Below are 25244 nucleotides of genomic sequence, written 5' to 3' on the forward strand. Positions count from 1 at the left end.
TACAGATTCAAAGGGGTACATGCACCCTGATGTTTATAGCAGCATTATCAACAATACCCAAACTATGTAGAGAGCCCCAATGTCCATCGACTGATGAATGGATGAAGAAGATGTGGGGTGTGTGTGTGTATACACACATATATATTTATATATATACACATACACACACACAATGGAATATTACTCAACTATCAAAAAAAGAATGAAATCTTGCCATTTCCAACGATGTGGATGGAGCTAGAATGTATTATGTCAAGCAAAATAAGTCAATCAGAGAAAAACAAATATCATTTGATTTCATTCATATATAGAATTTAAGAAACAAAAGAGATGAATATATGGGAAGCAGGGAGAGAGGAGAGAGGGAAACAAACCCCAAGAGACTCTTAATGATAAAGAACAAACTGAGAGTTGATGGAGCGAGGTGGGTGAGAGACAGGCTAGATGGGTGATGGGTATCTTTTTAAGTTTATTTATTCTGAGAATGAGCGTGCAAGAGACTGTGCATGGAAGTGGGGGGAGGGGCAGAGAGAGAGGGAGAGAAAGACAGAATTCCAGCTCAGAGCCTGATGTGGAGCTCGAACTCATGAACCGTGAGATCATGACCTGAGATAAAATCAAGAGTTGGACACTTAACCAACCAGCCATCCAGGTGCCCTGGGTAATGGGTACTAAGGAGAGCACTTGTGATAAGCCCTAGGTGTTGTATGTGATATATCACTGAATTCTACTCCTGAAACCAATATTGCACTCTGTGTTAAATAACTAAAATTTAAATTAAAAAAAAAAAAAAAAAAAAGGCTTCTGTGAATTAAGTGATAGGACACTGAAGATACCAGGCTGTGAGGTAGGTTGGTGGCTTCTAATTTCACCAAATAGCACAAAGAAAGAAAATGACATTCAGTGTTTTAAATCCTCAAGTTCAGAGAAGCAAGTTATTTCTATGATTGCCTAAAAGAATTTCTTTTTCCTCGTAGCTGCCAAGGTAGTATAGCCAAAACTCGGATGTAGACATTGCTGCTGCATGAATTCTGAATACAGGACAAACTCAGTTTCACTAGGTCTATGTGCAAATGAAGGCATCTCACTGGGTTAATCAAATATGTTTTAGTCATTTGTTTTATTTCCTCTATTGCCTTTTAACCACACATCATTTTATTTATTTATTTATTTATTTATTTATTTATTTATTTATTTATTTATTTAGAAAGAGAGAGGAAATATGTGTGTACATGGGGTATGGGAAGAGGGAGAGGGAGAGAGAGAATCTTAAGCAGGTTCAATGCTCAGCATGGAGCCTAACACAGGGCTCAATCTCACGACCCTGAGATCATGACCTGAGCCAAAATCAAAAGTTGGACGCTTAACTGACTGAGCCACCCAGGTGCCCCGTCATTTTATTATTTTTGAGTGACTGCTCTAGAGGTAATCATGCACATCTTCAATTTATCAAAGTTCATTTAGAGTTAACTGTTATATCACCTCACCTTTCTCACATCGCAAGTGGCCCGGTCAAGCCCTTCCTAAAGTTGTTCCACAGAAACAATGCAAGATAAACAAATGACTCTTGTTGTTTTAAGACACTGAAGTTTTGATGTGGCTTGGTTCTTAGCAATAATAACTGCAATGGTTGTTTAAAACGAGAGGGTTACTCTAGTACCACTTACTTCATCATGGCCAGGAGAAGAGGGCACTGACCATGAAGGAGCAAGGCCCAAGAATTTAAATAAGGACATGCGGGATGTTTCTGAAAATAGAAACCTCCAAACCCTACTGAGTTTCCTATGCCAGCAGAGGCAGTCCTCCCCTACCTGTTAAGACTAGTGCTACCTTGTTTAAAGACAATACAATGACTGGGGCGCCTGGATGGCTCAATCAGTTAAGCGTCCGACTGCGACTCAGGTCATGGTCTCACAGTTCATGAGTTCGAGCCCCAAATCGGGCTCTGTGTTGACAGCTTGGAGCCTGCTTCAGATTCTGTGTCTCCCTTTCTCTCTCTCTGCCCTTCCCCTGCTCATGCTCTCTCGCTCTCTCTCTCTCTCAAAAAAAGCATTAAAAAAAAAAAAAAAAAAAAGACAGTATAATGACTGTACCTCAGGGAAGTACCTTGCAAGAGAATGCCAGTTCTCCTCATCGCTGACCCCTTCCATCCCTTACTGCCTCCACTCATGTAAACACACTTATACACAAAGAGAACTGCAAGACTGTATTTACTTTCTAGAGAGGGAAAATCTTGGACCATACGGAAAAAGAGATTCTAAGGGTGACAGACCGTAGACAAAGCGGATCACAATTTTAATCAGCTGAATTTAGGTACTCATCAGTACTATTTGATTCATAAGGCTAACTACTCAAGCAGCTGGGGATAGCTCTCAATTATTTGCTCAATTGCTTGGCTAAAACCTGGACTCAAATGTGGCCAAAACTGAAGAAAAAAAAAAAAAAAAGTGGCCAAAACTAAGTTGAGATGCCAGAAATTCCTTGGTGTGATGTGAAGGAAAGAATCTAACAACTTAGGAAGAAAAAGTTGTTGTCAATTTATTATTTGCAACCTGTTCACCCATCCCAGTGTCCTCCAAGAGGGCCCAGGGGATATTCTTTTCATCTTAACTTTGAGAAATACATTGTATATGGCAGTATTAGCATCCCTTAAAAGTGCTATAGATGTCCTGTAAGCTGGGGGGAACACTTGGGAGGTCCTTCAGTTGAAATGAGCTTCCGGATTTCAGGGGATGATTAGAATAGATAGAGACCAGCTGATGGCACTCAACCCCTCAGAGCTATAGGGTAGCTCTATAGAGGAGCATGGTCATTTGCAACAGGAACAGCCAGAGTAATAATTACAATAGTGCAACTAGCATGGATCTTAGGTGGTTGCTGACTCACCAGCAAGCCTTAAAGCCAAATGAGATGTACACCTAAGTCCAAACTTGATCTACATAACATTAAAAAAAAAATCTAGGTTTGGGGTCAGACGTCTGACCCAGGTCACCATGCTAAAACATTGTTTCTCACCCAATGCCTATCCTGGAGTCATTTCACAGTCAGAGGCTCTTTAAAAAAAATCAGAGGGGTAACTGTGTAACTCAATTGGTTGAGCATCCGACTTTAGCTCAGATCATGATCTCGTGGTTTGTGAGTTCAAGCCCCGCATTGGGCTGCCGCTGTCAGCTCAGAGATTGCTTCATATCCTCTGTCTCCCTCTCTCTCTGCCCCTTCCCTACTTGCACTATCAAAAAAATAAACATTTTTTTAAAAATTAGAAACGGAGGGACGGAGGGAGGAAAGGAGGAAGGAAGGAATGAAGGAGTCAATACCAGTGAGGAAGGACCCCACTATAATATAACTAGCATATACCATAATTCTTCCCTTGTCTTCCCCAAAGACATAACATTTTTTTTAAAGTTTATTTATTTTGAGAGAGGAGTGGCGGAAAAGAGCGTGCGAATGCAGGGAGAGACAGAGAACAGGAGAAAGTGCTGTCAGTGCAAAGACTGATGCGGAGCGCGATCCCATGCACCATGAGATCATGACCTGAGCTAAAATCAAGGGTAGGACGCTTAACTGACTGAGTCACTCATGTGCCCCCCTCAAAGACGTACCTTTAACATTTGCTGGGTAATTCTATCCTGGAGGGAAAGAAATACTGTACCTGTCTTTTCAAGGTTGATTGGTTCTCAGTTAATGATAATCCTCTGGGACCCAGAATATTACCATGATCAGTTAGTGGGTTTATGGGAGTGAGTCTATCCCACGGTAGGCCTAGTAAGTCTCTGGACCCACCCAGTGGTTACCTCCCTACTTCTTGAATACATAGTTGAATTAGATATATCCAACAACCAGCAGAGCCTTCATTGAGGACTAATACAGAATAAAGTGCCAGGTGAAAGCCCCAAGCTTACTCTCCCCCTTAAGAGAAAACCCAAAGCACCATTGCATATCTATGTAAACTACAGAAATGTGTGCCACTCTCAAACACGTGAGAGATACTGCAAAGTGTGTGAGTGTAGGCAGTTTAACTGACCCATTTAGACTGAGCAGAATATAGATGGGTCCTGGAAAATGTCAGATTATGACAAACTTAATATAATGGTGGCTCTAATTATACCTACTGTTCCAGACATGATCTCTTTACTGGAGTAAATAATCACACCCCTGACATATGATAAGCAGGTACTGATACAGTAAATACATTTTTCTCTACCTAATAGCCAGACAACATCAGATGTAGTGGGCTTTCACTAGCACAGAGAGAAGTACACTTTTCTGGTATAATTTAGTCTGCAAGGACCTTGACTGTCTCCCCATCTCATTAGACCTCACCAATCTAGGACCTTGATGACATCATGCTAATAATACTCCAAAACTCAGACAAATGGTGTGCCGATGTCACTCAAAAACCAAGTGGAAATGATCATATTCCTGATACTGTAACTTGTTATTAGGAAATGTTCAATTTACAAAAATTCATTTGATATATTGCCTTTAAGGAACTCATCTCAATAAAGCAAGATATGGAAAATAAATACGTATTTCTAGTTGCTTTTCTTCTCATATGTTTTAAGAATGCTTCAATATTTCAGCCTCTTTCAAAGAAATTGTAAGTTTCCCCAAGTCAAAAACTCTTCTTTACATAACATAATATATAAAATACTCTGTACCTGTTAGTAGTAGTTTGGAACTTTCCAAATAAGTAAATCCCCAAGCCAAAGGGCTAACCCACTGCCGGGTCATATGCACTGCGATGTCAAGTTGCTTCAGCTGGAACCTAAAATGTGTCTCCTAAAATTCCTTTCCCTCCCAATTTCGCATTAGAGCTGGTCAGAGGGGGAGTTTGGTGGGGATGTGAAAGGCAGAAGTAAAGCAACAGCTTTTACTCTTGGAAGGTGGTCATGGTTAAGTACGGTGTCAGACAAGATGCAGAGATGTCCTGCAGACCCCCGCTTGTCCTCTGCTCTCTGCATCCAGCTTGTGCCTCTGACTGCAGGCCCTGCCAACCAACAGCAGCTCCAGGACGGCCGGCAGACATTTCACTGTGGACCCCAGGGCTGGGAGCCACATACAGACAACAGCTTTCCACAGGTCTCTCCACAAGCTCCTCCTTCACGCCCCCATTTCATGGCTGGAAGTGCTCAGCTTCTCAGACTCCCTGGTAAGTTCTTTTTTTTTTTTTTTTTTTTTTTAATTTTTTTTTTTCAACGTTTTTTATTTTATTTTTGGGACAGAGAGAGACAGCATGAACGGGGGAGGGGCAGAGAGAGAGGGAGACACAGAATCGGAAACAGGCTCCAGGCTCCGAGCCATCAGCCCAGAGCCTGATGCGGGGCTCGAACTCACGGACCGCGAGATCGTGACCTGGCTGAAGTCGGACGCTTAACCGACTGCGCCACCCAGGCGCCCCTCCCTGGTAAGTTCTGACTTGTCCACTCGTGCCAGTGCTTCAAGTGGACTGATAAATGATTTTGCCCTGGTCCTTCTATTCCCTCTTCCACACCTTCGTTGCTCGGCTCTTCCCACATCTGTGTGAGATCTAACTCCTTTCGTAAGCCCCTTATTCCCAAAACTACTCAAAGTAGCTCTGCTTCCATAAACAAAACTTGAATGATACAATCTTTTCTTCATTTTTTTGCCTTTGAAACGCCTTATGTGTCCTCCCCTTTGACAGTGATTTACAGATTCGTTTTTATCCAATATATTGTTAAATGTATTATTTCATTTAATCCCTACAGTAAGTCTGAGAGGTAGGTAATAATATGCCCATGGGCCAACTGGCCAGCTCAAAACCAAAAGATACTAAGTTGAAAAATGGGACCTTAATTTCAGGTTCAGTACTCTTCCTATATTCCACAGGTGTACATCAGCAAAAATAGTGGTCTAAGAACCTCTGAAAATTCCCTACTCCATAAAGGCAACAAGAAAACTGACAAAAAGTTTTAGAATCAACTTTTTCATAATTCTGGAAGTTAACCAAAAACTTGAAATAATCCAAGGAATGTTTATTTTTAAAAAGTAGTGATATCTTGATAAGAACAAGTTTTGTATGATTTTATTTAATTAAAAAAAATTTTTTTTATATTTATTTTTGAGAGAGAGAGTGCATGTGCAAGCAGGGGAGGGTCAGAGAGAAAGGAAGACAGATGATCCGAAGCGGACTCCATGCTGACAGCCCGGCGTGGCACTCGAACTCACGAACCCACTCGAACTCACCTACCCAGGTGCCCCACTTTGTGTGATCTTAACTTGCACCGTTCCTATTCCCCTTTCTCCAACTTGCAAGGCTGTCTGTATTTAACCTAACTCTGAGTTTGCCCAGTGAAAAGTCTTTGTCAAAAACAATTACAGACAACTGGTAATTCTGTAGCTGTCTGAAGTGGTAAAGAACAAGTGGGACAAACAACAGGCTAACCAAAAAAAGTGGAAAAAGGGAATGAGATATACATAAGAGCTTTGAAAGGCACCAACATATTCATGGAAGTCCAGAAGGCCATGAATGTATAACATGGTACACACGTTCAGGAAAGACCCAAGAAGGCCCTAAGCTCTAACCTGAGGCTGAACTCGAGGCTTTGCACAAGCACTCAGTGAAAGCTAAGGCAGGGTTGTTAACTGCCTGGCTGAGTGTTGGAAGCATGCTCTGACACACACATACACACACACAGAGCCCATCAGCAAAGACTGGGAGGCTTGTTGATTTAGGCATTCAAGGAACTTCCTGTCTAATCATTAGTTGACCATTCAGCTAATCAACCTGAGACTTCAGCAGCTACACGGACAAAGCATACAGATTTTACAGAATTAGTTAAGAAAAGTCACTAAACACAAAAGAACACAAACAGCAGTAACAACCTGATTTCTAGAGTTGCCACATTATATTATTTAAAACATCCAATTTTCAACAACAAATTACAAAAATAGGCAAAGAAACAAGAAAGTATGGCCATTACATAAGGAAAAAAAGCAACCAACAGAAACTGTCACTGAGAATGCCCAATGATTGGTTTAATAGACACTTTAAAAACATGCTATTTTTTTTTTTTAATTTTTTTAACGTTTATTTATTTTTGAGACAGAGAGAGACAGAGCATGAACGGGGGAGGGTCAGAGAGAGGGAGACACAGAATCAGAAACAGGCTCCAGGCTCTGAGCTGTCAGCACAGAGCCCGACGCGAGGCTCGAACTCACAGACCGCGAGATCACGACCTGAGCCGAAGTCGGCCGCCCAACCGACTGAGCCACTCAGGCGCCCCAAAAACATGCTATTTTAAATGATTCCTGGTACAAGGACTAAGAAAATAACTCAAAAAGAAAAAAAAAAAAAAAAAGTAGTGGTACCTGGCTGGCTCAGTCTATATACAGCATGAGACTCTTGACCTTGAGGTTGTGAGTTCAAGCCCCATGTTGGGTGTAGAGATTGCTTAAAAATAAAAACTTAAAAAAAAAAAAAAAGCAAAAATGACAAAGGAATTAAAATGGCACATTCAGCCAAAAGTAAGACAGAAATAGGGAAAGACAGAACACATAAAACATAGAAAATAACAAAATAGCCAATATATATCCTACATTATCAGTAATTAAATTTAAAAGTATTAAACACTGCAATCAAAGGCAGGGATTAGGGGCACCTGGATGGCTCAGTTGGTTAAGCCTCTGACTTCGGCTCAGGTCATGATCTCAGAGCTTGTGGGTTCCAGCCCCGCGTCCAGCTCTGTGCTGACAGCTCAGAGCCTGGAGCCTGCTTCAGATTCTGTGTCTCCTTCTCTCTCTGCCCCTCCCCCACTTGCTCTCTCTCTCTCTCTCTCTCTCTCTCTCTCAAAACTTAATAAACGTTAAAAAAAATTAAAAAGAAAAGCCAGGGATTGGCAGAAAGTATTAAAAAAATGGTTCAATGAAATGCTGTCTACAAGAGACACACTTTAGAGTCCAGACAGAAAAAAAGGCTGAAAATAAAAAGGAAAGGAAAGAAAGAAAAGAAGACACACCATACATACATTTGGTAACCAAAAATGAGCTGGAGTGGCTATCAGTATCAGACAAAAATTGTTAATAGGATGAGGAAAGGGTATTTTAATGATATATATTCACTCCATCAAGAAGACATAATTATAAGTATATATTCACCTAACAACAGAGCCCCAAGTTACATGAAGCAAAAACGGACAGATCTGAAGGAAGAAATACACAATTCATTGATAATATATGAAGACTTCACTTTCCAACTTCCAGTAATGGATACAACAACTATACAGAAGATAGAAATAAAAGAATAACACTATAAACTAATTAAGCCTAAAAGACATCTAAAGAACACTCCACCCAATAGCAGCAGAATACACACAGAACATTCTCCAGGGTATACTACACCTTAGGCTGTAAAACAAGTCTCAATAAATTTGAAAGGACTGAAGTCATACAAAGTACATTCTTCAACCACAATGCGATGAAATTAGAAATCAATAACAGAGATATTTGGGGAATTCACAAATTCATGGAAATCAAATAACACAGTGCCTAATAACCAATAGGTCAAAAAAGAAATCATAAGGAAATTAAAAACACTTTGAGATAAATAAAAACAATATAATATGCCAAGATTTATGGGATGCAGTGAAAACAGTGTTTAGAGGAAAAGTTATAGCTGTAAATGCCTGTACTGGGGAAAAAAAAAAAAAAAACTCAAAGCAATCATCTCATCTTCTACCATAAGAAACTAGGGGAAAAAAAAAAAAAAACTAAATTCAATCCAAAGAAGGAAGGACATAATAAAGGTCAGTGTAAATAAAGAAAGAATAGAAAAACAAAAGACAAACAAACCAAAAGTTGGTTCTTTACATTCAAATTACTAAAATCAGAAATGAAAGATCAGAAATCGCTACCAACCTTACAGAAATAAAAAGAATTATAAGGGAGTACTATACTCTACAGGTACCCTATAAAAAAAATAGGATCCAAGATTCGGAACATCAAGCCATACCCTTAAAACACCTGCATGACCTAAAACTACCATTCTACAAATATTGTATAGGCTGTAAAGATTCACCAGAGTCCGAAGACATTTAACACAGCCCTAGTGTTGGCAAACTTGCAAAGAAGACAAATACACAAATGAAACATTAAATAACCATCAGGAAAACCTTCACATTTGTAAATGCTAAGGTACTGAGGATTTCAAATACTTCCTCCACCAATTCATATCTACCTAAATAAACACTTACAAGAATGAGGAACATAGGGAGTGGGTGGTATGCAACTCCTGTCACCAAACAATTTCAATTCTGGGTATTTTATTCACTGTAACATGGGTCTACAGAGCCAGAATGGGGCAGCCTCCTGAAGAAGAAACACAAAAGCAGTGATCTTGCTTGGTCTGAATTGGCCTCTTCTTTCCTCAAATTCCTATCCCACATTTTTCTATTAGATAAGTCAGTTCTTTCTCCTTGAGATTTTATACCTCTTCATCCTGCCAACAGCATTATCTTTCCCAAGGGCAAAGCTTGTAGGCAATATATTTTCTTTCTTCAGTTAGTCACCCTGCATTCCTCAGTCTTCTTCCTCACTCTTTCCAAAAATGCTCTATTTGCTCCTCCCTCCTCCACTTAGCCACTCGATTTATATAATTCATTGTCAAATAAAGAACTATAATAGATATGCCCAGTGAACATAAATAAAGCACAAGGGCTTATAATATCTCTTTTGCAATATCAAAATGTGGGTGGCCAGGAATCTTCACAGAATGCAACAGCTTTGGTATTTCTGGCTATGGGTTGCTACTTCCCTACGGGAAAATATAGATGTACATTTTTACAGAATACAAGAAATCTGTCATCTAAATATCTATTAAATAGGATAAAACTGCATTCCCAAACATGAAAAGGCATATTTAAATGGGCAGCTGGCTACAATTAAGCTGGGTTGCTTGCAAGAATCTTGTCACCTACAAACCGCAAAGACCATCCCTCTACTCACACATACATACATACATTATCTAGGCTGCTGCAATAAACTATTTTATTCTGTAATTGAAAAAAACTAATTAGTATTTTTAATACAATTTTTTTTTTTAGAAATAATTACACACAGTGAATCTCAGTATAAAATGACATGTGGCTGAGGCTTAAGCAGAAGCTACAATTATGGCTGGACTAACGCTCCACTTCCTGATACCTGCACTGGTAATCTGCACTGCTTAGAGCAAGGGTCCCATGCTCAAATGCCCAGAGATCCTTGGCAATTATTGAGAATGAATGAAGCAGGCTGGGGAGTGAGCCCATAAAAGAAGGAATGCCAGTTAGAACAATAATGTGGGAATTTGGCCTTGTGTTTCCACATCATTTAAGAGAAGCCAAGAGAAGAAGCCTAGAAGCCTAGAAGCCTAGATGAAGCCTAGAAGAAACTACCTGAAAATGTTTAATTTTTTTCAAAATACTGTGTAAGCCAAACAAAATACTTCTCATAACAACAGATTTAGAGCATTAAACTCCCACCCTATAGTGGACATCAATTGCTCTTTTTCCTACTCAGTATCCCTTTTCTGATCTTCTGATAATAGTAACTCCTGTTCTCTGAGGGGAACCCCTTCCATATGGCTCATGTGGGGCCTACTGGAGGTCAGGGCCCATGACTTTGGCCCCTAAGTCTTTATTAGAATATCTGTGTTAGAGTCATGGAATTGACTATATTTCCCTACTGGGATTATTAAGCTTGAGCCTCCTGTGGCGATATTATCTGCCTTATCAAGAGAGCCTCAAAACCATGACGATATCACCTCAGCCCCTGGATACAGCTATTTTGCCAGGTCTACTAGAATTTTCAGTTGCATGAACCAATAAATTCCCTTTTTTGCCTAAGGTAATATATGTTGGTTCTCTTACAACCATAAGAGTCCTACCATGTCCCTAGAAAACTGTGTTGCATAATCCAGTCTACAGACTTCCAGGTATAGGAAGAAGATCTTCAAGAACACAGGTGCCTTTAGTCAGAAAGGCAGTTCAAATGCTAGTTTTACTTACAAAATGTAGGACCCTGAGCAGGTTAATATTTTGAGAGTCTGTTCTTCATGTGCACCTTACCTACAAGAACTAGATGTGAAATGTACCTAGCTTTTTGTCAGGCACACAGTAAGCCCTAAACTAATGTTTGTGCTCTTTCTCAACTCGTTTTGGAAAACCAGATTAGAAAGTAAGATGCTTGGGGTTTCCCTACTAGAAAGAAGGAAGTGAACTGGAAACAGCTTCTAGGAACATCAACATTTTCTGTAAATAATCTCATTGGTGAACTGCTTAATAGTTTCTCCAACAGTAGAAGTGCTGTTGTCAATTGTTGAGTAAGTGACTGACGTAACTGAGCCAACAGGACTGGAGGAAGCGAGGTCAAAGGAGAAGACTACTGATTATTACAAGGTTAAAGTTTTCCACGTAAGGCTAATTTCAACCAAATATCATTTTTTTATGAAAGCGTGTAGAGTCACAGGAGGAGATGCTAGAGATCTCAGAGAAAAAGTCTGTACAAGATACAAACTGAGTGGACTACTGCTGCCTTACAGGAAGGCACAGGGAGAAATATTTAGCTCTCGATACAATCGCCAAATAAAATTTGGAATTTGTACATACTTCCATCTTAGCACCTGCTATCTTAGGCTAAAGTATTCTCCTCATGTACATCTGTAGTATCAAACTATAAGCTCTTTGGAGGGAAGTTCTGTCTCGTAATCATCTTTGGTATACCACTGCCGGGCACACTGTAGGTGCTCTATAAATGTTGGATGAATTTAACTAAAACTAACACTAAAGTCACAAAGGGCTCCTGGTGTTTTCTAAGCGTCTTCAGATTCTAAATAAAGACATAAAAGATTCTTCCCATTGAGAACAAAGGAAGAACTCCTTTACAGGATGTGCTCTGGCCGACATCAGTACTAAGTATGACTAAATTAGGACCTAACAACAAGTTTATTCTAGTTGACAGAGAGGTCATATAGCAGAATCTGAATTTAACAGACCCTTATAACCCAAGGAGTCACACCTAGGAAATGACTCTTGTTGGGACTAAAAATACTGAGAAATGAAACCGATGGCCTAAAAGGAGCTTCTTGTATCTGATCAAGGATATGGGTAAAAGTGAAGTTCAATCCCTGGTGAAAACGAAGATAAAACAGTTGAGGAAAATCATTCATCCTTGAGTCAGAGGAATTATCAAAACAAACTACCCCTGCTGGCTGTGATTTATGCCTTGATTTTGTGAATGAGCAAAAGGCATTAATAATTATAAAGTGTGATAAGTGTGGCCTGGCCCTCATCTGACATTACATCTGGTCATTACAGGCAGTTGTGAATCAGCAGAGCAACAACTCTAAGAAGCTCTCCTGGCAAAGAATGAAGGGGCGAAAATGAGCTTTAGACCCAGATGTGGTACTAACTATAAAGAGTATCTTTGAAGACTACAGAAATGACAGGATTAGGCCTAATGGCCAGAGGTTTATTCCAAGGGGGTGGAAAAACGTAGGCTAAGAATTTAAGGTCACACTAATAGTCAGATTTGGCCACTTGACAAAAGCCTCAGGCTTAAAAAAAAAAAAATGTGTTTGTGTGAGTGTGTGCATATAACTCAACAACTTTGGACAGAGCTTAATTCCAGTCTTTTCCCCGGCAGCAGAGAGCGAAAATGGATTCTGATTTTCACTATTCCAGAGGTGGGCTCTACAAAGGCAGGGAGAATGGCTACTGGAAAGGTGTTCTACTGTCCTTGACACGGTGACTAAGGATGACAGGGCAGAGCTAAGATAGCACCATATGGCTGGCCAGGGGTAATCCTAGCAGAAAGGCCGTTTGTGCCTAGTCTAAATTCTTGTCCTTTGAACAGCAACTGAGAGGTGAAAAGTGCAGAACGCTTCATCCCTCCCCAGTGGGTTGCTCCCAGCTAGACTTCTTCTAGGTGCGCTGGTGCCTAGTCCTGTTCAGTCTCTCACGGAGACAAGTGCTCACTAATTGCTTTTTACATTTATGTGTGTGACAACACCATGCTCTGGCTTGATTTTCTGAAGGTACTTGCCAACATAAATCCTTCAGGTCCAAGATAAGACAGAATAATTAAAAGCAGCCTTAGTTATCCAATTAGCTGTTCATGTCCTATTTTGCCTTACCAACTTACAGGGTACGTTCAGTAAGTTTGCCTATTCTTCTCATTCAAGTGGGCACAACGGCAGGTTTTGTCTTACAAATCGAACACCTAATTTTTAAGGAATTAATAACAACTCCAGCGAGAGGCACGGGGGAGAAAGGACTGAGGGCTTAAGAGAAGAGGAAGGTCTAAGCTCAGATTCCAAAAACTGCTTACTAGGACTAATCAGTAAAGTGGCAGAAACAATTCACACTTTGTATGTTTTATAAATAGTACATGACAGTGACAAATAATAATTACATGAAGTACGCAGTACGAAAGAGGCACTCAAAATATTGTGCTACATAATAACAGCATGCTCCCCCAGTGTCTAGCATCTACTAAGCAAGAATAAATTTCTTGAAGGCACCTGCTTCTATTCCTAAAGGTAAAAGATTAAAATGGGAGGAGAGAGATCTCATAATTCGTTTTTGGAGAGAGAATACATGGCAAGGAGTTGGAGAGGTTTCTTTTGCCACATGTAAAGCCCAAAGGGAGTATAGTCTCTACTTGGAGATTTGTTTCAATGCAGTAACTATTCATAATGAATTGCTACAAGCCATTCATTTAGCAAATATTTTTGAGGACTCACCATGTGTCAGGCCCATGCTAGGTGTTGGGAAGACCACTGTAAATACTATAGACACAAGTCTGGTTCTTAAACAGCTTACAGTTTAGTACGTGAAGTAAACCAGGAAAGGGGAAATCAGAATAATGTTGGGTGCCATAGAAGCACACAGGAAAACACCCCCAAATCTGAGAGGGAGGTAGCAGGGAAAGCTCACTGTGGAAAGTAATCACCAAGGAGAAACCTGAAGAATATAAGTAGGAGTGAGCTGAAGGAGGACAAGTTCTAGACAGACAATAGCACATACAAAGGTCCTGAGGCGAAACAATGCTGCAAAGTCAAGAAATGACAAGTAGTTTCGTCCTGCTGGAACTTTGAACACAACCTCAATGAGCAAGTACAAAGGGGGATGAAGCAGAGATAAAAGAGGGGGACAAAGCAGTTAGCAATGTAAGCAGGAGTCAGATCACGAAGTGGTCAGTAAACCATTCATGCTAAAGAGCTCTGACTTAATCCTGGAGACAAAGGGAAGTGACTGAAGAGTGGGAGTGACCTGATCAGATTTGTTTTTTAGGAAGATCACTCTGGCTGCAGTGTGGGAAAAGAGTTTGCAGGAAATACTTTACATCATATAAAGAAACTATTTTAGAACCTTTTTTTAGAAACCTACCTCCCATCTCCCCAAAAACCCAAACCAACTGCTAAAATAGTCTCAGCTGTTTTAGAAGTAAAACATTTACTTATAACTTAAAGGAAAAGTTTTTAAGAGCCTATGGCTACAATGATCTGCAAACACAGCAAAATAAAAAATAAGGCTATGTAATCTCAGGTAAGCCTTGTTTCAAGAAAAAAAGAGAGGTCCTAATCCTTGTCATTCCACTCCCTTCCCGTCTTCTGCAGGCAGTTTATACCAACTCAGTCTTTGTCTTTCATTTAGGGATCAAATCTGCACACCAAAATAAGAATTTGTCCATAGGCTTGGGGAAACTGCTAGAAGTGTGCCAGATAACTTTAAAAAAAATAAATGCTAACAGATGAGAACCAGGTCTGATCCCAAGGTCAGGCAAAATTAATCTAAGCTATTTTGCCAATGGTCATTAAATAATGAGAATTTCTGTTAAGGAGTATCTAAATTAGAAAGTCTGAGACCCTACAATAATAGGGTGCGAGCACCAGAACACAATAATTAGAATTAGATACTTTTCCGAATTTGCCTTTTAAAAATAAATTATGCCGTTAAGCACTAAATGGAAGGATTAAAATTTCACAAACTTCTAGTTAAATCAAATGTGGTGACAACTATTGGCACACGACCAAACACGAACAGAATCTCGGCTGTTTTAGAAATAAAACATTTGCTTCCAGCTTAAAGCAAAACTTTTTTAGGGTCTATGGTTAAACTGATCAGCAAATATAACATAAGAATAAAAGGTAAGGTAAGTCTTTTATGTGACAAATGAAATGCTAAATCAACTTTTAAAATAAAAAATTTGAGGGATGTTTGGCTGAAACTCACAAAAGACTTTAAGACAAAGTAAATGACCGTGCATTCCTAGAAAAAAGACACACATTTTCTAGAGTAACCAGAAACATGAGAATTTATCATGAACATAAGACAATGCTTACAAGGTCATGTGCCAATTAAAAAATATATTAATACTACAATTACTTTGGGGGACAGAGTCAAATCCTTTCTCTGAAAGGGATGGATTCCTTAGTTTTTTTCTTCTGCTCTGACAGAGTCTCTGCTTTCCACACTTTTTAAAAATATTTACATAAATTTCAAAATATATTTACATATATTTACATATATTTCAAAATATACCTGGGTGCTTGTGATTCAACAACTTAATTATCAACTTAATTCAACTTAATTCAACTTAATTATCTCAAAAATCACTATTTCAAAAACTACCCTAATTTTACATACAGTTTATTTATTCATTCTTTTTCTTTTAATTTTTTTAATGTTTATTTTTGAGAGAGAGAGAGAGAGATTGAGAGAGAGAGAGAGATTGGGGAGGGTCAGAGACAGAGGGAGACACCGAATCTGAAGCAGGCTCCAGGCTCTGAGCTGTCAGCACAGAGCCTGATGCGGGGCTCGAACCCACGAACTATGATATCACGACCTGAGCTGAAGTCGGACACTTAACCAACTGAGCCACCCAGGGGCCCCTAGTTTGTTTATTTCTTTACTGGCCAACGGAAGAGACTACCACAGTGAAGAACACAATGGGAAGTGCATCAGACTGGGAGGCGGATACTCATCCATCCATCGACTCCTTTGTTAAACACCTGAGCACTGCTTTAAGTGGCAGCTTATAGATATTTAAACCCTCGAAGAAACATACTATATTTCATTAAATCTGGGATACTACCAATCATAAAACTCTTAACTAATAAAAAAATGCTTTCAATCACATGATGACATAATGCCTTGAAGGAATCACATCAGCCTCTCATTGTTCTGATACTTTTATAAAATAAATCATTCAGAAAAATTTGGCAATTCTTCCTGCCTTCCATACATTGCCTGACATTTTAAATGACAACTTTTTTCACACATCTCCATACAAAACATAGTTTCATTTACTTAGGGGTGTCATCCTTTCCTGGCTCCCATAAAGCACTTAGTTGTTATTTTTAAAGAAAAGTAAATGAAACTGTGGTGATTTCTCTAAAGGCAACAGTTTACTTCACAACTACCAAACTTAACATCTCTCTACTTTGCTTCTGTCCTTTTCTGTGTGTTCAATAACTTTTTTGTTTCAAGGCCAAATCATAATAAAATCTTTTTGAAGATATTCTAAATGGCGATTAAATCCACCCTATGTAGCAATGACAACAGGTACATAACACTATTGAAACGATGACACATTGAAATGATGACACTAAATATAGCTGTGACTAAGTCTGGACAAGCACAGACAAGCTGACCAGATGGCCACTTGACAGCCAGCAATTGGAAGATGCCATCAAGTGTCAGATACAGCCAGAGATGTTAAAATGTGAGGGAAAAAAAAAAAAAAAGTGTCTTAGAACAGAGCAGTAATAGCAGCCAACACTCACATATCCCTGTAAGGAAAGGACCATTCATTCTATGTCTTTGCATAGGTTACATCATGAAAACCTGTAGCGTAGGTTGATTAAGTCCCACTAGGTGAGGACACTGAGGCATGGGGAGGGGGGCGGGCATGGGTAACTCGCCCAATAGCACAAGGCGAGCACGTGGCAAGACTAGCGCTTAATTCGCACAGCCTGGGCCTAGAGGCTCTGCTTCTAACCACCGCGCCAGGGGGGCTCTCAAGCTAACAATCAATAACCAGCTTTGTGACCTGAGGCAAATCACTAGAGACTCCTTTCCATTTCAAAAAGGAGGGAATTGGAACGGATGATTATGGAGTTCTTTCCTGGGATGAAAATATTAAAATTCTATAATCTTCTACAATAAAATTTTATTTCCATGCTGGTTTCTCCTTACGCCAGTACAACTCAGACCTACCTTCACTGCCATTGGTGATTAGTGAAGGGAGTGTAACTTTTACTACTAGTCTAAAATAAGACATGCTTAGGAAGGTATTTAAGAAACAGACACACGTGTACTTGTGCCATTACTTCTTTTTTTCAGGGTGATGGCAAAAGGTTGGCTGTAGAAATAAATGAACCGATGTGTGGGTTGTACTCTGTTGTGGACTGTACTTATGATAGAAATGTAGTCATTTAAAAGTTTAATCCAAAATTAACGTATGACTTCAATGTGTCAGTTTCAACAGATACTCCCAACGCAGAGCTCCTTGTTCTTTTAAAAATTCTCTTCATTTATGAGGGGAAAAAACAATAAATAACAGATATGAACACTGCAACATTTTCCCTCTTTGGCCAATTTAAGGGTGGTATTAAATGTGCGTGACACACTTAACAATTCTTCTGCCCCAAGGAGGGCGGGAGGCCACACCCTTCGGATCTTCTATAGGCCAAGCCAGCTGCTCTCCCTCCCAGGTACTTTCCTTCAGCCCCACAAACTCTGATCACCAGGCAGCCCAGTGATGCTTAAATAATTCCTAATATTTCACTTTGAAATTGTCCTCAGGAGGAGAGTTAGTAAAGGAAAGAGACCAAACTGCAGAGTCTTTAATGCTTTCATTATTCATTCTTAAACACACATCGTATCAATTTTGGCCTGCTCTTCTCTTTCACATATACACACACATGCATACACATAAAATTATGTGCCCCAACAAAAACGAGAGGAAACATTAAAAAGATTTCTGGGGGAAAAGTGAGAAAAAGAAAAAAAAAAAAAAGAATGTAACTCAAGTACTAGCAAAAGTGGGCTTAGAGAAACAAAGCAAAGCAAGAAAGAAGCCCCCAAACGGAAGGCTCTCGCGAGTGTACGCCATGTTCCTTTGACATACCTTTCCGTGCTGCCCGGCTCTCTCATAACAAATGACAACATCTTCCCACATCTCTAGCTTCTCAAATATCTGAAGGGCTGAACTTGTGCATCCCAACTCAAAGAGAAGACTTGCAAGTTGGCGCTGTAAGAATCAAGTTAAAATAATGAACATTTCTTTATGTAAAGAGACTCCCATTTGACTTGCACATGTATCCAATCTGCCATTTTAAGGGTCCACTTACTGTAATAAACACACCATTTCTACAATTTGACCTCTACTAATTAGAAATTTACAATGATTTAATACTTGCCTCTACTGTAGCAAGGGGGTAAGAAATTAAAAAACAGTACAGAAACTTTCAAAATACTCAATATATCAATTTTTCCCAAGAACTCAGAATAATTTAGAAAGCAAAATCAGTATTTCCTTCTCGCCTAGAGATTTTGTTACAATCTGATTTGTAAAGCTGAGATCCAAGAAATCAAGGTTTAAAAACTCTAGTTCAGAATGGCTGGTATCAAAAAGATAACTGTTGGCAGGGACGTGGAGAAAAGGGAATCCTCATGTACTGTTGGTGGGAATGTAAACTGGTGCAGCCACCATGGAAAACAGTATGGTGGTGCCTCAAAAAATTAAAAATAGAACTACCCTATGATCCAGCAATTCTATTTCTGGGCATTTATCCAAAGAAAATGAAAATATTAACTTGAAAGAATATCTCCACCCCCATGTTCATTATAGCATTATTTACAATAACTGAGACATAGAAGCAGCCCAAGTGTTCATCAAGGGATGAATGGGTAAAAGAAATTGTAGTGTACATGTACGTGTACACACACACACACACACACACACACACACACACACACAGAGGAATATTATTCAGCCATAAAAAAGAATGCTATCTTGCCATCTGTGACACCATGGATGGACCTGGTGGGCATTATGCTAAATAAAATAAGTCAGAGAAAAATAAATAGAGCATGATCTCATTTTCCTTTTAATTTTTTTAACATTTATTTATTATTGAGAGACACAGAGCATGAGCAGAGGAGGGGTACAGAGAGGGGGAGACACAGAATCCGAAGCAGGCTCCAGGCTCCGAGCTATCAGCATAGAGTCCGATGCGGGGCTCGAACTCACAGAACTGTGAGATCGTGACCTGAGCCAAAGTCAGTCACCACCTAACCAACTGAGCAACCCAGGCGCCCCAACATGATCTCATTTATAAGAAGAATCTAAAAAAAATTCACAGAAACAGAACAGACTGGTGGCTGTCAGAAGTGGTGGGTGAGGATGGGGGAAATGGATGAAGGTGGTCAAAAAATACAAACTTCCAGTTAGAAGTTAGTTCTGAGGAGGTAATGTACAGCATGCTGCTACAGTTAACAACACTGTAGTGTATGTTTGAAAGCTGCTAAGAAAATAGCTCTTAAAAAGTTCTCATCACAAGAAAAAAAATGTGTAACTATGTGAGGGGATGGATGTTAACTAAACTCAATGTGGTGACCATTTCACAATATATAGACATATCATTATGTTGTATACCTAAAACTAATGCAACGTTTTATGTCAATTATATCTCAAAGTGGAAAAAAATGAAATTGAACTCAAACAAATAATAAAAACTAAGCAGTCGATATAAATGACATAAATCTATGCACTAGCATTTGTGTACTTCATTCATGAAAGCATCTCTGGGTCTTTTTCATTCAGGTCTACTTAGATTTATTTTAAGCACATTCTAAAAAACTTACTTTATTTCCCAGCCCTTGGCAGATGAAAAGGGGGCAAGTTGTGGCAAGGTCAGTGAAGGTTAAACATATCAAAAGATAAACATATTGTGGTTTATAAATAGTTCATCCTCCAAGAACAGGAAAAATATTAGAAAGGTTTAAAAAGTGCCTGGCTGGCTGAGTCAGTAGAGCATGCAACTCTTGATTTCAGGGTCGTTAGTTCAAGCCCCACGTTGGGCATAGAGCTTACTTAAAAAAAAAAAAAAAAAAAAAGTAGGTGAGGTTCGTGAATACTATATGGTTTCATATTAGTGAGAACTGTGTTCTTTTCTCTTCAATACAACTTTAGTATTCTTTCAAAATTCAATACGTATTTAAGAGTTAAGAAGCCAAAGGATATGGAAAATCTGGGTTGACAAAATTAGAAAGTAATATGAAATATACCTGAAACTTATAAGCTAATATATTAACAAAATAAATAAAGGGAATGTTCTAATTCTTCCTTATGCCATGAATTTTGGAGAATTTGGCTATTTAATATATTTGGACATTTTATAAAGTTGAACATAATATGTGGGTGCTGGAATAAATCTTTGTGCTCATGTAGTAAGCAGTTTAATCTCATTATAATGGATGAGGAAAGTTATGGCATCTAAATTGTTATGGCTAGCTAGTGACAGAATAAAGACAGTTTCTTTTTACAATAAACTATGCTATTATTTTTTGATCTTTACTCCCTATAATTATAGAAAGAAAAAAATTATTTAATCTGTTAATGAAAGAGGATGTTTATCTAAAGATAAAGTAAAGATCCTAAAATCCACAGCTTCCTAAGCAGATAAAATAAACATTTCATCTAAATTCTATTTGAACAGTACTTAATTTTCCTAATGCTTCTGTTAGGAAACAGATTGAAAGCTATATCCTCAACATACATGTTTTGTCATAATAATGGCTCAGAATCTGAAATATTTATCCACCACAAACCACACAGTACAAAGCACTTAACAAATTTCACAGATCAGGGTCAAAAACATGCCAAAAAGTTCCAGCTGTTAACACCTTCTTGCTAAAGAAGGTATTCCTTTTAGGGTAATATAACAAAGCTCTTTATTTTCCCATTATATTGAGACGCCTTCAACAGACAAAGTGAATTCCAATGTGTAATAAATTCCCTAGTTTACCCTGTGCTTGTATGACATACTCAGGCACCTGCTGGCTCAGTCATTAAGTATCTGACTTCGGCTCGGGTCATGATCTCACAGTTCGTGAGTTCGAGACCCACATCAGGAGAACTTGAAACCCACTTCCAGTGAACACAAGCTCCACTTCGGGTAAAAACACAAGCCCTGGGTGGAGCCCTGCTTCTCTCTCCCCCTCTCTCCTCCTCTCTCTCTCTCTCTCTCTCTCACTCGCTCTCACTCTTGCTCTCGCTCTCTCTACCCCTCGCTCACTTGCGCCCTCTCTCTCTCAAAAAAAAAAAAAAAAAAATGACACACTCCAAAAAATCTAATGGGGATTCAGAGTCACTGAATGGTGGGTTGGCATTTATAATTCTAAATCACCACCTATGTGCATAATCCATGACAGAGAGGACAGAAAGCTAGCTAAAATGACAATACTTACTAACTTCTCAGTGCCATAGCTTCCTCATCTATAAAATGAGAATATTTCACAAAATTGTTCCAATAAAATATTATAATGTGTGCAAAATGTAGAACAAAATGCATGCTGATATCATACTAAGTAAGCAGTAAAAGCTGGTTTTAATTACACCTTTCCAATAAGGAAAGGAGGGAAACCAGACTAAAACTGGGAAATGGGAGATCTACTTTCTGAACAGCTGTGTGATCCACATTGGAAAATAATAGTCAACTGGACGGGGCCTCAGTTTGGGCGTCTTTGTAATATTAAGAAACTGGACCAGGTACCTAGGTTGCCTTCAGTGCTAAAAATTTTACAAAATAGGGGAACCACACCATAGCCAGGAGAACCATGAGGCAAAGTCCTGAATCTCAATCCCAATCTGGAGCTCTAGGAGCTATGCTAGGTATTTTCATATCTCAGAACAAGGAAAGTAGTCAAGGGTATCTCAAAATATAGAGCAAGAAACAAATGCTTTAAGTTGCTTTGGTAAACAACTTGGTTAAAGGTTCATTATCTGGTAAAAGGTCCTAAAGGGCTTTTATTTTATTATAATTTTTAATGTTTATTTATTTTTGAGAGAGGCAGAGAGTGCATGTGAGCAGGGAGAGGGGGAAAGAGGATCTGAAGTGGGCTCTGTGCTGATGGCAGACAGTTCAACACAGGGCTAGAACTCACAAACCACGAGATCATGACCTGCGCCGAAGTCAGACACTTAACCAACTGAGCACCCAGGCACCCTCAAAAAGGCTTTTAAATATAAAAAGTTACTTTGGGGGCGCCTGGGTGGCTTGGTCGGTTAAGCGTCCGACTTAGGCTCAGGTCATGATCTCGCAGCCCGTGAGTTCGACCCCCGCGTCGGGCTCTGTGCTGACCACTCAGAGCCTGCAGCCTGTTTCGGATTCTGTGTCTCCCTCTCTCTTCCCCTCCCCTGTTCATGCTCTGTCTCTGTCTCAAAAATAAATAAACGTTAAAAAAAAAATTTTTTTTTTTAAAAGTTACTTTGAAAATGAAAGCTTCTGTGGTTCTTCCACTACTTAATTTCAAGAATTCTATTTAATCTAGTTCTAAATTCTTTTAAAAATGTTTTAAAAGTTTAAGGGGCGCCTGGGTGGCTCAGTTGGTTAAGTGGCCAACTTCGGCTCAGGTCATGACCTCGTGGTCCGTGAGTTCGAGCCCCACGTCGGGCTCTGTGCTGACAGCTCAGAGCCTGGAGCCTGTTTCAGATTCTGTGTCTCCCTCTCTCTGACCCTCCCCTGTTCATGCTCTGTCTCTCCCTGTCTCAAAAATAAATAAAATGTTAAAAAAAAAAAAAACTTAAAAGTTTAATATCACTTTAACCAAAAGAGCAATGTGAAGTAATCGGCAATCCCCAGCTAGATACTTTTATTCTTCTCACTGAAATATTTGCAAACTCAAACATAAACTAAAAATCATTCTTTGCTAATGCATTTATCTTTCAAATGCAAAGTATTTTCCATACCCAATGACAAACAGCAACAAAAATACCTGAATGGCCCAATGAGGGGGTACTTGACAGCAATAGAAAATCTTCAGACGTTCCAATACAGATGTAGTCTTATCTTCAAACTGGTCTGCAAGAGCCTTAAGAAAATGTATCATAATCAGAATCTATATGTGTAATAATGTTTTAATACAAATGAGATTCTCACTGTAAAAGTCATACAAATGGACATATAAACAACAAAGAACATGAGTCACTTTGATAAGGTGATGAAATATGTAAATTTTTTCTTGAATTTCTTCAAATGTTTAAAAAACTTTAAAATTAGGGGCGCCTGAGTGGCTCAGTCAGTTAAGCGTCCGACCTCACCTCAGGTCATAATTTCACCGCTCGTTGAGTTCGAGACCCATGTTGGGCTCTGTGCTCACAGCTCAGAGCCTGGAGCCTGCTTCCAGTTCTGTGTCTCCCTCTCTCTGCCCCTCCCCCACTCACACTGCCTCTTTCTCTCAAAAATAAAGTTAAAAAAAATTTTTTTAAATAAGAAACTTTAAAATTAACCAACATTTACCTGAACATGTACATTAAAAAGTTTAAAACTAAGATTTCCTATAATGATTCTTTCAGAGAACTAGTATTAATTCATCAGGTTTTTACCTTTTCTATGAAAAAGTGTTTTTTGTTTTTTTTTAAGTTTATTTATTTGAGAGAGACAGAGATAGCGTGAGCAGGGGAGGGGCAGAGTGAGAGGGAGAGAGAGAATCACAAGCAGGCTCTACACTGTCAGCACAGAGCCAGATGCAAGGCTCAAACTCATGAAACTGAGATCATGACCTGGGTCGAAATCAAGAGTCGGACACTTAACAGACTGAGCCCCCCAAGCACCGCAGACAAAGCATTCTTTAATGTATCTATTTCACAACTATGATTCACTTTGACAATGGCATTTGTTAATATAAATCAGAGAAAAATTGGGGCGCCTGGGTGGCTCAGTCAGTTGGGCGTCTGACTTCGGCTCAGGTCATGATCTTGCAGTCTGTGAGTTCGAGCTCCGCGTCGGGCTCTGTGCTGACAGCTCAGAGCCTGGAGCCTGCTTCGGATTCTGTGTCTCCCTCTCTCTTTGCCCCTCTCCTGCTCATGCTCTGTCTCTGTCTCTGTCTCTGTCTCTCTCTCTCTGTCAAAAATAAATAAACATTAAAAAAAAATTTAAATCAGAAAAAAATTATATGAAGAACTTCATTCTGGACTATTTTCTCAGGAATAAAGTGAAAGCAAAAGGTGGGTCTATTTGGTCACAGTGAGTGAGTTTTCTTACTCTTCAGCAACAGATCTATAAGGCAAGACATTCACTCAGGCAAGACCATCCTTAAGGTATAGTGGACAGCTGCAAGCTCCATTATATTGAAGAATCCCTCTGCTGTACCAAAATACCACTGAACTCCCAGAAGCTACATCAAGAAGCAGACCATTAAGACCAAGATGGCTGACTCTGCGAAAAGGTACCAGGGCCAAATGCAAAGTCACAGGCTGGCACCATCCAGTGGTCAAATGATCAGTCTTCGAAAGAGCTCACATATTCAGCATCAAAGTGAATGCAGCCATACTCTGGATTTCCTAAGCAAATACATGCATAATGGACCCATTACCACAATCATCTTCACCTGCCTCTTAATATGTCATTCAATTTATTGTAAGTATACATACTTTTCTGACATATACTTAGATCTTCTCTCAATTATGAATTATCATGACCTATTCTACATAATGCAGTACTCTAACTTGGTTTTGTTTGTTTGTTTGTTTTGCCAGTTGACTAGTTTTCACAGGCCTATCCTATGAGGATTAGGCAGTAACCCATAGGTCAATGTTAATTTTCTGATTTCAATGTACATATTGTGGTCAATGTAGGAGAACGTCTTAGTATTTGAGGATGATGAAGTACCATGTTGGCAACTTACTTTCAAATTCTTCAGGATACAAAAAATAGTTGTACTGTACTTGCAACTTGTCTGTAATTTGAAATTATTTCAAATTTTTATGAAATTAATTTTTACAATTGAAAATCTCAAAAAACGTATGAGATCTCAAGTCTAAACTTCCTCAAAAGAAAGAAAACGAGAATCTAACATACCCCAGAGTACAAACCCAAGACAAGGAGATCAATTTCTAAGCAGGAAAACTCTTAAATTGGGGGTTCTCTGTATTTTACTAGGAGGGAGATATATACGTTAGCCTAAGAATGTCCTGTAGAATGAGAAAATACTCATTACATCACTTCTTTGACAATC

The 25244-nt window shown here is 39.1% G+C and overlaps 1 protein-coding gene across 2 annotated transcripts in view; it reads right to left on the bottom strand.

Annotated features, from left to right (window-relative positions):
• The window catches only part of TTC27 (tetratricopeptide repeat domain 27), a 186632-nt gene that overhangs the window by 63188 nt on the left and 98200 nt on the right, over positions 1-25244 (bottom strand). For both annotated transcript variants that reach the window (XM_042933281.1, XM_042933280.1), the window contains 2 exons: positions 23004-23099; positions 18133-18255 (listed from right to left, as the gene is read on the bottom strand). In XM_042933281.1, the coding sequence (XP_042789215.1) occupies positions 18133-18255; positions 23004-23099 (219 nt within the window). The remainder of the gene's footprint in view (positions 1-18132; positions 18256-23003; positions 23100-25244) is intronic.

This window comes from Panthera leo, chromosome A3 (genome assembly GCF_018350215.1).
Source record: "Panthera leo isolate Ple1 chromosome A3, P.leo_Ple1_pat1.1, whole genome shotgun sequence".
Lineage (NCBI taxonomy): Eukaryota > Metazoa > Chordata > Mammalia > Carnivora > Felidae > Panthera > Panthera leo.